Genomic DNA, 12,803 nt, shown 5'->3' with positions numbered 1-12,803 from the left:
ATACACTCATGCAGACTTATGCGAGTACAAAATGAATTCACAATGAAATGGAAAAATCTCTATCAGCCAACAGAGCTGGTATGACCTCAATGCTCTCACACTTGGGGAGGCACACTGCTGGCGATGAGTCAGGCTTTTAACTGGTTGCCATGGCTACCTGGCCAGACACAAAGATCACCTCTGTCTACGACTGGTTCAAGCCTGCTTGGCGACACAGGCGGCCCTTATATGCTGTATAAAAGCTCCAGAGATCCTGAGCTAGTTAAATATTACTTCAGCCCACCCACTCTACCATCCCATTAGACCGACTAACTAGGCTCTATATTCAGAAACAAAAGGCTCCTGGAAAAGGTCTGAATCTTATGGATTCTTATTCCTCAGGCTTACTAATGATGGCTTTACTTCCAACAGGAATGAGTGGTTGAAAAATAGATAAGTTATTAGTAGGAATGTATATAGTACTTTCAAGCAAAATCACTTAAAAAAAGAGAAAATGGAAGTGCCAATTCTAACAGTAATAACTCAAAGGATTTGGGGCAGGTTCAGACATCCTACACATTTGGCACATTCACAGTAGGAAGCAGTATTTTCTGATGTGCGACCTTGAGTGCTCAAATAAGTCTCAGCTTTAACAAAGTTATGTGAAATTATATTAAAGCCTATTGGCTGTTGTCTTCTCTTTTTGCTTTCTCCATGACAAATGATGCACACTACTGCAGTTTGCTTTTCTCTTTGGCCAAAGGACGAAGTAGAGTGCATAAAGAACTTACCTTACCTCCTAATGCCTAATGTGGCTTTTATAGACCGTTCAGTGAAGTGCCAGTTCTCTCACCTGCTCTGTTTCAGTTAAGGGACTGGATGCTCTGAAGACCACATTTCAACCAATACGTAACATTTTATTTTTTCTTATTGATCTTAAAACTACTGCTGACTATTGTCTCTAATTAATTATGCTTTATGGGAAAAGGTAAGGTGGAGCATGGGCTTCATATAGTGCCATTTCTCTGAATTGGGACACATAAATCATGTGCATGAAGGCACTGCCAGTGCCATCAAGCACATGCCTACTTAACTACCTTAGCTATGTTTTGATGAAATCATGTTTTGATATGTGACCATTGTTTCCATTGTCATGCAGGGTACTACACTTGTGTAGAGGTTATCTTCACCCTAAGGCGACAGGTTGGCTTCTACATGATGGGTGTTTATGCCCCTACGCTGCTCATCGTAGTCCTTTCATGGCTTTCCTTCTGGATTAACCCTGACGCAAGTGCTGCCAGGGTTCCTTTGGGTATGGATTACTTGATAAGTTTCACCGATCTTTATCAGTACACATTATCTGTGAACTATTTCTTGTGCTTCCATCCAGGGATAAGTGCATAATTAGATCAAAAAGAGTGATGGGTGAGAGTGGGGTTTTTTTTATTGGAGGAATTAGACATTTAAACTACTGTCTAAAAGGATTTCTATTGGGCAAAAGGCTATAGTAAATAAATAGAAACCACTCTAAAGTATTTGGATGTTTGTATGGATCACTGACTTATCCATCACTTTGACACCATGAAGGACTTATCTGTCGAGGTTGGTGTCATAGCCATCGTTTTTCTGTATGTGACAAATCACTGAATATCACTGTAATTGACACATGGGACCCATGAAGCAAGAACCCTTGTCCAGTGTAAACTAAATACACATGAATCAGAGCTGAAAGCTTAAATCCATGTTTAAGACCAATAACTGCCCCCTTTGCTGGTTAGCCAGTTGGTTTATGCCTAATTGTCATAACTTTGGTTTCTCTTTGCTGTTATGTTTAAAATCTAAAACATTCATCCACTCAAGCTATTTTTCCCATTAGACAAGAAGCTGATTCCTATAAACATCCACTGATAAAATGCCTTTTGTTAAATTTTAGCTTATTATCGCTGGAGGCAAGGCCAGGCTCTTGTCTTTCACTTAAATTCTTATGTTATTCTGTGCAGTCAATAAAGTGTTACGGAGACAGTGGGAATGCAGAAGCTACTTGAGCTGGCCAACAGGGCACACCTGATCCCTATTAACCAAAGTAATGAAGGAGTGTGCTGAAGCACACAGGTGCTGTTTTTTTTCCAAATTAAAGAAGCACACGTTGTATCAAGCCTGAGGGAGGTTCAGGTAGATTACTAGAGTGTTAGAACGAGCCCCAAGGGAAGTGACAAGGATTGTCTGGTACTGGTAGTACTTAGATTATAGTGTGACTTTGTATATGTACTGCATAAATCACAGGACCCAGATGAACAATATCTAGTGGCCCTTTTTATAACACTGACACAATTTGTCTTTTGCTTAGGCCTGTATGTTGGAAAAAGGAACTAGGTTAATATATTCTAAGCACAGGCTGGCACCACTGGCTAATATGAAGTTGTCAGTTCTTTTAAACAGTCGGTTTCATAAGTTTCCTCAGCTAAAACACACTCTTCTCATAGCATCATTATAGGGTTTTTTTTTTATTTCTTTATCTTGCCCCGTGGATGCCCTTCTGTCTTGTGTCTCTACTTAATGGATGTCCACAAAACATGTGACACCTGGAACTGATTAACTAACCTGGTCAAATTGTAGCTTAATTTAACGTCTGATGTGGTATGGTACAACACATAATAGTGATAAACTTACCACTCAAATGCTCCAAATCACAGGCTCCACTGTGATTTTTCACATTCAGTTTAATGAAATAGCTGAATAAGTAATTCGGCTATTTCAGAGAAGGCCATCTCTGAATGATGTTACAACTTGAAATTCAAGTCCTGAATGTAAAAATACTCAGATAAAGACACTACTACTGTCACATGAATGAATGTAGTGAACTAACAATTTTAACACTATTTTTACAGCAGATATATTTCAAGTATGTCTTACATGTACCAAATATAAACGTTTTGGCACACCCTTATGTGTTCAGATTAATTAGAAAAATGCCTCAAGCAAGGTTATATATCACTGTATAGATGTTGTTATATTTGCCTATTTCTTATAGATGTTTATGCATTATCTTTCCTTCATATGCTGTAAATGCTTATACTACACTTTACAAACACTACACTTTTCAGAATTGACAGAGTATTTGTAGATCTTGTGCTGGCTTGAGAAAAAAAATCTTTCCATTTGCTTGTCCCCCTCCTTCATAATTCAACCTGTGTGTAATATGTCAGTGTCACCCACACCCAGTGTCACACTGGCACGTCTGTGTGTGTGTGTTCAGGGCTGCACAGATAAGATAATCCATTGTTATCCCACTTCAGTCTTCCACTGTTTCCTTTTTTCCATCCTCCCCCCAGTTGTTTATCACCACTTTCATTCCATCATCACTCCAACTCCTCCTGGAAGCCTCCCCTGACTTCTCTCTAAATGGGATCAGTCCAGGTCAGTTAGCACCCAGGTGTGGGAATACTCTCATTTATAGCTCTGTGCTGTGTGTGTGTGTGTGTGTGTGTGTACATGTGTACATGTGGATATACTGTATGTGTCCATGTGCTCATTGAACTGAGGTGTGTGTTTTTATGTTTAAACAGCATGTATTCTTGCCGTATAGGGAGTGTGAACAGATGTAACAATATAACTTGGTTTGCCATGACACAACAGAAATTTTCTGTACAGTATGTTGTTCCTGTTTTTCATTCTCATATAGCCCACGTTTGTTTGTTTTTCACTGATGAACAAGACACCAATATTGCCACTTTTATATTTCTCTCTGTTCATATAGGTAGGCTTCCACGATTCTGTAATTAAAGTTTATTCCAGTGAGAAAGAAGCAATTTGTTTAGAAATCCTGAACCCAGTATGAACATTTTGTTGATGAGTGACCCATATAAGGCCTGGAGGCAAAACCTAGTAACTATTTGTGTGTTTTATTGTGTCCCTGAAGCAGCACTATTATTTGAAAAAAAATTGTGCAAAGCTCTTTGTCAGTTGTTAGAACACCCTCTAAAGGCTGGCTGTAAATATTTGTGCTGTATCCTGTAGTGATGGGATTTCCGGCTCTTTTTAGAGAACCGGCTCTTTCGGCTCGGCTCACTAAAAAGAGCCGGCTCTTTCGGCTCCCAACCGGCTCTTCAGGTTTTTTTGTTGCTTTAATGACTTAATTATCAACAACAATATAAAATTATGCACAAAATGAATTAGTAATGTGAAAAAACGTGGTTTTCTTTATGTATGTTTATGTATAAATATTTATGGGGGCCCCTAGAGATGAAACACATACAAACTCCAAAACACATTTCTAGCGTTAACTGAACTTCCAAAACAGAGCTACCTAGATCACTTAAATTACACAATCGAATTCATATGTCTATTGTTTTTGTATTAATACACAAACACTCATATATATGTATGTGTGTGTGTGTGTGTGTGTATTCAAATAATTAAAAAAAAACAACTTCATTTACCTGTTACTACCACACACCCAATCCAATTGTTGGTACTTCCTGGCTTGTGTAGCCACTAGGTAACAAAAGCTCAACACGGCCCCTAGCATCCTGGAGCACTTCCGTTGTGTTTTGGAGTTTGTACGTGTTTTGTCTTTAAAGGCCACTGTAAATATACTTTTATTTATTCACTCCACATAAAATGTAATAAATAAATTATAAAATACAGAAACCAACTATTTACATTTCATACATTTCAACTTTTAACTACTTAAATTTTCAGCTTTTTCCTTTTAAACAAATTTAAAGTGAAACAACACAAAACACTGCAAACCACAACACAACAATTAAAATATGGAAAAAAAAGGGGGGGGAAAGAACGCCCAGATCTTTAATTAAGGGAAAGGTTGGCATTTAGAAATATTAATATCACACTCAACTGACTGCGTTTTATCTTCCCATTGCACTGATGGGTGGACAGTTCTTAGGTGCTGTGCATGTTGTTTGTGGAGCCGGCTCTATATGATATCCTTTTCTTGTAGACTACACTCTGCCTTTGTTTTGTCACTAAGATTGAAATGGTTCCAGACTTTGCTTCTTTTCTTGGTGTCACTCATTTTCTTTACTGTACCTTTCCAATGTGACGGTGTTGTCTCTTGTTGTTGCTCCCGGCTCTCTTTCTTTCCCTCTCCCTCCTGCTCTTGTTGTGTGCTACTGCTGTTGCCAATGTAACTACCGCCCCCTCAGCTCAGCGCTGAGCAGAGGGGGAAGGGGCGCAAACGCAAGGCTCTGTTTGCCGTCTCTGCTCAGCGCAAACACAAGGGTGACTTGCAGCGTGAAGCGAAAAACAAAAAACCCACGGCTCGCATCGTTCACTTCAAAGATCCGGCTCTAAGAGCCATTTCGTTCGCGACCGACCCATCACTAGTATCCTCTAAGGATGGTTTGGTGCTTTGCAAAGGAATCTCCAACCTGTAAAAATGATTTAAAAATGCTATTTCATTAAAGGCTATTTGAGCTCTTGGAAATGTCCTAATAAATGAGGTAACTCCGACATTCTAAAAGCTTTTTTGCAGATTAGTGTATTACTAAATGAATTTTTAATTTTTTTACTCATTAAAGATGAAACGTATTAGTGTTCCCTCCTCAGCCGTAAGTTAATCAAATGCTTAACCTCTGTGATAAATAAATATTTTTGCTATACAGGGATGAAGGTTTTATGTTTTGATTACTAGCTGTTTTCACAGGGGCTAAAATGTGCACATATCTCTCAATATAAAAAACAAAAAAATACCTCATCTGACTATGATGACTGACAAGGTCTCTTGTTATAACTCTCCATACAGGCATCCTCTCAGTGCTCTCTTTGTCCTCTGAGTGTACCTCCTTGGCCTCAGAGCTGCCTAAAGTATCCTACGTCAAGGCTATCGACATCTGGCTCATTGCTTGCCTGCTGTTTGGTTTCGCCTCGCTGGTGGAGTATGCCGTGGTTCAAGTGATGCTCAACAGCCCAAAACGCATTGAGGCAGAGAAGGCAAAGATAGCATCCAAAGAGAAGGCTGCAGGAAAGAGCCCTGCTGCCCGGAACAACACGGTCAACGGAACCGGAGGGACACCGCTTCACGTCAGCACCTTGCATGTCAGTATATTTGGTTTTTGATAATTTGAGTGTGTTTGTATCTGTAAGTCACCTCTAAGTAGCCTTCTTATGAGAGTTTGCATGTAGTATAACAGGAGCAATTCAAATGAAAATGCACCAGAGGACACATGCTTTGCATATGGTGCTCAAACTAGTGGAATCCATTTTTTGCAGTCCATTTTAGATCTTTTATCATGATCATCAACAGCTTTTACTTTTCAGAGTTTCAACTTTGCATATGCGTAGTATAATTTCAATGTCACCATTTCTTGTCCATCTATATGAGGGCAGTTGGTATAGGCATGGCCACATTATGCATAAAAATATATGCCTATGTTTGGAACACAGAAACTCAAAACGCAAAACCTTTTGTCTTCAAATACAAGTAGAAAAAAAGCAATTTTTTGACACATCAAAAGCTTAAAATTCCCCATTGAAAGGCATTTAAAACCTCTGATTTTGTTCTTTATCCACTTATATCTATTTAGTTTTTGCTAAAGAATATTTGGACATGGAGGCATAAACCAAAACATCTTTACATTGCCTGAAACCCTAAATAAGAACTCATACATTAGGCATAAATATTTGCATCATCCATCAAGATAACATCGAGGGTATTTATGTTATGTGGGACTTGATTTCAGTTGCATTTTGCTTAATGAGAGCACAGATGCTTGTGTAATCAATAATGATGATATCCATAACGACCTCTTTGGGTTTTGATGCCCCAGTTAATCACCAAAACATTTTAACGATGGTGCATTTTTGTTGTTGAGTGACTGTTGAGTGTTTGGATGCCTGTGTATAGTTTTTTTGCTTTTATGTAACTCCCAAACCACATCAACAACCAGATCCAGTATCTGATAGGAATATTACGGCACTGAGAAAAGGGAAATCCAGTCATTAATAATTGGCATTGTGTCTGACATACACATACGCACAGCTTGGTCAGGGCTCAAGTCTGACACTTACATGCACAGGGAGGATGTTGCATGGGTCTTCCGATTGTATGCCCTAATTGCAATTAATTTACCTCTGAGTCTATGTTAGTCCGAACCACATTTGGTCTGAGAGGATTACATTATTCCATTGAGGTTTAATAGGTTTTCTTGTCAAAACCAAATCAAAATAATGAAGCTTTAATGAGCTTAATGACTTCAGTGAATAAGCATCCTTAGTCTGATTAGATCCTGTTCACCCCGCAGGCCTTTAGGGAAGTCGATGAAAGGGATTTTTTTTGGATGACATTAACTTAAGTCCTCCTGCAGATTGTTTTGTGTAAGCACAGGTTGTGATAACATGTAGAGGCTGTAGAGGAGTCACAAGAACCTAGATGAGAGAACAGCCTTATTAGGCAAAATTTCATAAAACAAAGCAAGTCTAGTTTTGGCTCCAAAGATATTTTTTCCTCTTAAAATAGCCGTAGCTTTGATTTAGCATCAGAGTTCTATCCAAGTTTCAAGATCAAACAGCTCTTTTACAACATTTTCAAAGGGTAGTCTGTTTCCAATTGAGTCCAGCTATCTTGCACAGCCTTATTTCAATGCTCCTTTCAGTTTGGAGAAAAACCTCCATACAGAATCAATATGACATCATCACTAGTGTAAAGAAACAGAACACTTTTTAATGTGTCAAAGAGTAGTTAGAGCAAGTGTGGCATTCAGTTTCCTTTTGCCATAATAAGAGGTTTAAAAATGGCACAGTCAAAATGTTTCTATATGCTGTTTTGTGCTGCTTGGTTTGCAAGAAAGGTATCTATACAAAGTACAGACGTGATGGAAAAGGGTTTCAGTTGTAAACCCTCATGCAGTCTTAGTCTGATAAAGATAAATTCCAACTTGCAGAAAAATGAATGTGTCTGTATTTGTGTATTAGAAAATACTCTTATATCTTATGTGATGTTGTTGGGTACACTTACCTTCATAATTTGTTGGACAAAGACACATTTTTGCAGTTCTGCTTCTATACGCCACCACAGGGGATTTTAAATCAAGCAATTCGGATGTGATTGAAGTGCAGACTTCTGGCTGTAATTCAGTGGGTTTAACAATAAATTTGGATCAAGTCTTTAGGAATTACAGACATTTGTATACATAGTCTCCTGTTTTTAGGGCTTACTAATAAGCAGTTTTGTGGCCAGACCAGGCCCATTCCCTCATTATTTCATGACAAATGAAGCATATATAATGTGCTGGTATAGACTGATCAGCTCCATTAAAAATGCTCCTGTGCATTGTTCGCTGGGAAAGGCCACTTCCACTCAGGGTGTGCTTGGCTTGCAGCCGTGCTTCAGCATCGAAATAACATCCAGTTAAATGGCAGGACTCTGGGTTTCCTGGTGGAGCATGTTTTTGGCTCAAGTGACTGGATGTAATAGAAAACACTTTTGGCAGCTACTAAACAAGTAGAGAACGACTGATTGTGCAGCAAGAGGTAAGTGACAGGCATGAGGAAAGATGTGCAGAACTTAAACTAAAGTAGCAGATGAGTTCTGTCTGCTCTAATAACTTAACTTTGGTCAACATGGGAATAGTGTTCCAGTGTGAACTTTGCAGCTAACCATCCTTATTTAATTTCTACCAAGCTACAATACACTACAGTGCAGAATAATGCAGTAGAGGTATGGTTTCATTGGTTTAAAGTCTTAAATTAACTGAAGAACTTGCTGTACAGGTGGAATAATCTTGGGGCCACTGATAAAGCTACAAGCCTTTATGGATTGTAAAGTCAGTCTGTTGCTCACTCAACCAGTTTTGAACCACTTTGCTGTGGCTACTCTGCCTTAGAGGCTGCCCGTAGCGCTTTCGGAATATTACTCTAATCTTATCATGGCTCAGATGTTTCACACAGATAAGCGTATTTTTAGACAGAAATGATGCAGAATTCAATAATCAAGTCGGTCTGTGTCTGTGTGTGCTTTTGTCCACCCAGGTTGCTGAGACCCGCTGCAAGAAGGTATGCACCTCTAAATCAGACCTGAGGACCAATGATTTCAGCATTGTGGGTTCACTCCCACGGGACTTTGAACTGTCAAACTTTGACTGCTACGGGAAGGCCATCAATACTGGTTCTGGTCTTGGCAAATCCCAAGCAAAGAACAACAAGAAACCTCCTCCCCCAAAGCCGGTCATCCCCTCTGCTGCCAAAAGAGTTGACCTGTACTCGAGAGCTCTCTTCCCTTTCTCCTTCCTCTTCTTTAATGTGATTTACTGGTCTATATATTTGTGATTATCTTCAAATGATCTTGTATTATCGACCCCCCCCCACACACACACACGCACGCACGCACACACCGTCACAAGTTTCTTAACTATCAAAGTGAACTTAAAGAAATGTGAAACCTACCCATGCAAAATGATTTTGAGAGTCATTATATATTACTATAATTGTTATATTTAACTAAAAAAAAAACCACACACATTGTGACCATTTGTGTATAAAAAAAAATCATTCCAAATCAGTCTTTCTTATCTTTCCTAAAAAGTAAGTATAAAATCTGAAGCTTTGTTTTTGTAGTACTTAAGAGGTTAATACAGGGTTGCAAATAAAGCAACTGATGTGATGCAAACAAATCCACAAAGACTGATTAAGAAATAAACTGTAGTCGCGCAGATCGATTGATGATGCTTATGGATTTATTAATTTATTTGTTTGATTAATTTTTGCCATTGCCCAGTGGGAGTATGCTCACAAGTTTAATACGTTTAAGCGTTTTATTTAAGCTTTAATGCAACGTGCAACATTATAATTACCTTGCATGTTAAAATAATGCATGTATATGAAAACAAAGTATAAAAAAATATATGTATAGAATATATATTTAATATATTTATTTAATATTATTTTGATTTGCTCTTGAGAAGATATGTGGATGCGAAACACTCTATTCCTACACTGCCACTCCTCCAGCAAATGTAATATTTGACACTTTTATTGTGTGTAAATGGATCACTACTGAACTGGGACCATATGTTTGTGAAATACACAAGCAAAGAAAAATAAATGAACAAGCAACTTTTCACCATTTAATGTGATTAAATTAAACAAAGATTTAAACCGAGAACTGTTTTTCATTAATTGCTATGCTCCAAATATTCATCTTCTTTACCTTTATTTTTTTACTTGTTTGTTGATTCTTACTCAGCCTACAGCTGGTTAACATATATTTGTATTGCTAACAATAAGACAAAAACGGTCTATATTTACAACATTTTCCCTTCTGCGCTGTCCATATGCATTCTGAACATCATGCGACATCTGTTTCTTCACCTAGGCTTGACCTCTCCTAATCTGCTAAACCAGCCATCAATTATTCATGAAAACCTGCTTTGAAAATGACCCCAGACCATCACTGTGAGACTTCTCGTATGAAATCTGTCTCTGGCTTAATGAAGCAAGATAAATGCTGACCTCATGTCATGACAATAGGGTCATATTAATGAAGTTTGAAGTCATTTAGGGCAGGTTTGCTCATGTAACGGAACAGTTAAAGTGTTATTTGCCCTGATCTCCTGTTTTTCTTTTTTTCTTTTTTGATTTCACTACATGACAAAAACATTTTTTTTTCTTCTTCTGCAGCTGCCATGGTTACAGACAGACTACAAAAATCAGCTTATGACACAGAATGGTTGTCAGACTGAGACGGGGAAAAACAGTATTTGAAGCTTCTAAAATAACATTTAAAAGCATATAAAGTATGACTCATAAGAAAAGTATATATTTTACTGATTACATATTTGAGGTTAGTTTTAATAGCTCTGTAGACTCTTTCCAGGTCTCGCTGAATCACAAATGAAAAAGATTTTGCATTGCAGTGCCCCCCAATGGCGGCATCTAGATTTCTTTTAAGTGATGAGTCGATAAAATGCTCTCCTGGGAGAAAAACAGATGCAATGCCAGGTTTTGCACTAGAGTACTGGTATCACTTTAAAACAAAGAGTTGGATTTCCACTCTATATTTAAATACATATGAAATGCTACGTATGACATTTGCTTGGAAAGTTCATTTTTCTTCAGTTTTGTAAGTAATCCAAGATTATCAGACATTTTAAACCTTTGAAGCGTTTTAGCACTGAATTGTCTTTATAAGCAGTACACATTGCAGCTGCTAGCTGAGACTTTTATCTGCTCCAAAAATAAACATAATGATACATCTGCTAATAGGCTACCAGCAGTGGAAGCAATAAAAACAAAAAGATTAATGATGTCATTTATAGCACCGCAACAGTAGATGCAGCTCTTGTTACAGGTGTGACTCATCTGTCTGTGGTTTTGCGAGTGTGTGTGTGTTTATCTGTGTGTCTGTGTCTGTACTTGTGCTCCACCCCCACAACCCAGCACCCTGCTAGTAACACAGTGCAGTAACCTATATCACGCAGGGTGCTTTCTAATCCAACATGACCTCTCGCCAGGCACCCACCCAAGGCACCAATACAAGCACCATGACAGTCAGGCAATGATTAGTGGAGGAACAGTTTGGGAGAAGAGGCCACAAGGCTTATTGGAAGCTCATTTACTTTAAACAAGGTTTTCACACATGAGTGTTGTGCTTTTAGAACCTTTCCCTAGGCACTGAAATAAAGAAATAAAGTCTAGACAATGATTTTCTTGTCAGGAAATTTATACCATTGCGTAACATTATTACCACAAAAAAAAATTCATTCAAAAGACCATATCGTGCAAAGAGTGCCATGTTGTAATATTTCAGTAACTATCACATCTATCAGCAAATAAAGTACATTCTGTTTACTTTTACTTTTTTCTCATGTTTGCACACTGTCATTGGGAATGTTTTATCTGAAACCGAAGACATAATGGAGTATTTTTTTTCCCCAAAGACCAAAACAGATTTTGGGTCAGCTACAATGTTCCACTACCTCACCATTCACAGGTACCATAGCTGTCTGGGTTTTGGCAGTACCTTAAATACGGACGGTTAGGAAGTGTGGAGGATGCCATTTCCTGTCAGAGCTCAAAGTGGCTAAAAGCTTAGTTCCAGCCAGACTGAAAAAATCTGTAAAACAGCCATGACCATGGGTCCCATCATTAAAGTTAGTTCTGCACAAGAGCAAAAAAGAGTGAGGAAAGACAGGGATGAAATACTGTCATCAAGTCAAAAAAGGCTGCACCTGGAAGAAATAGAGGGTAAGAAACAGTAAAAGCAGAAATTGAAGGATAGTAAAAGCTGATGAATAAAATAGTGAACTAGAGATTATAAAAGAAGCTAGACAATGAATTCCTTTAAAATAAAAATATGGAGTCATCAGTTTTATCCAGCTCAGGAATCATGAAGCATCTTATTATTTTTAAGCATTTGGACTTGCAATTGTAATTAAATTTACATATCACTTACATTTTAATTGTGTATGAATGACTATATTATAATAAAACAGGTGTTTAGGCAGAACTATGTAAACCAGTTAGGTAGAAAGGAACACAGAATCCCATGAGTAACATAATGGTATCATTAAATGATTAATTTAATGTAATGAATGACATCTTAATCTTAACCTTCAGCTTTTCACCTCATTTAAAACCATAATGCAACAGCCTTAAATGCATATGCAAAATGTGCATGAAGTAGTATGCTATGTAGCTGAAAGACAAACAAACAAACATACATCAGACATGGTCTTAAGAGTTTGAAAATGGAAGGCAGTTGCCATATCTTTTCAAGCTCTTAACACTACCATGACAACCTACAGAGACATGCATCAGACATGATTTAGTTAGGAGACAGCTAGAAACCATTATAAACTTACTTCTCT

General features: G+C 38.0%; 1 protein-coding gene across 2 annotated transcripts in view; it reads left to right on the top strand.

Moving 5' to 3' along the window:
• Positions 1 to 10,677, top strand: part of glrbb (glycine receptor, beta b) — a 30,073-nt gene extending 19,396 nt beyond the window's left edge. The window contains exons 8-10 of one of the 2 annotated variants that reach the window (XM_005919408.3): positions 1,139 to 1,291; positions 5,744 to 6,036; positions 8,968 to 10,677. In XM_005919408.3, the coding sequence (XP_005919470.1) occupies positions 1,139 to 1,291; positions 5,744 to 6,036; positions 8,968 to 9,264 (743 nt within the window). In that variant the 3' untranslated portion in view covers positions 9,265 to 10,677. Of the gene's footprint in view, positions 1 to 1,138; positions 1,292 to 3,311; positions 4,261 to 5,743; positions 6,037 to 8,967 lie in introns of those variants that run through there. The other variant, XM_042219460.1, reaches the window with a different exon arrangement.
• Positions 10,678 to 12,803: the final 2,126 nt, after the last annotated feature.

This window comes from Haplochromis burtoni, unplaced genomic scaffold (genome assembly GCF_018398535.1).
Source record: "Haplochromis burtoni strain Fernald_Lab_line unplaced genomic scaffold, NCSU_Asbu1 Contig_33, whole genome shotgun sequence".
NCBI classification, from domain to species: domain Eukaryota; kingdom Metazoa; phylum Chordata; class Actinopteri; order Cichliformes; family Cichlidae; genus Haplochromis; species Haplochromis burtoni.
Note: the sequence above shows the minus strand (reverse complement) of the source record. Positions and strands in the feature narration are given on the sequence as shown.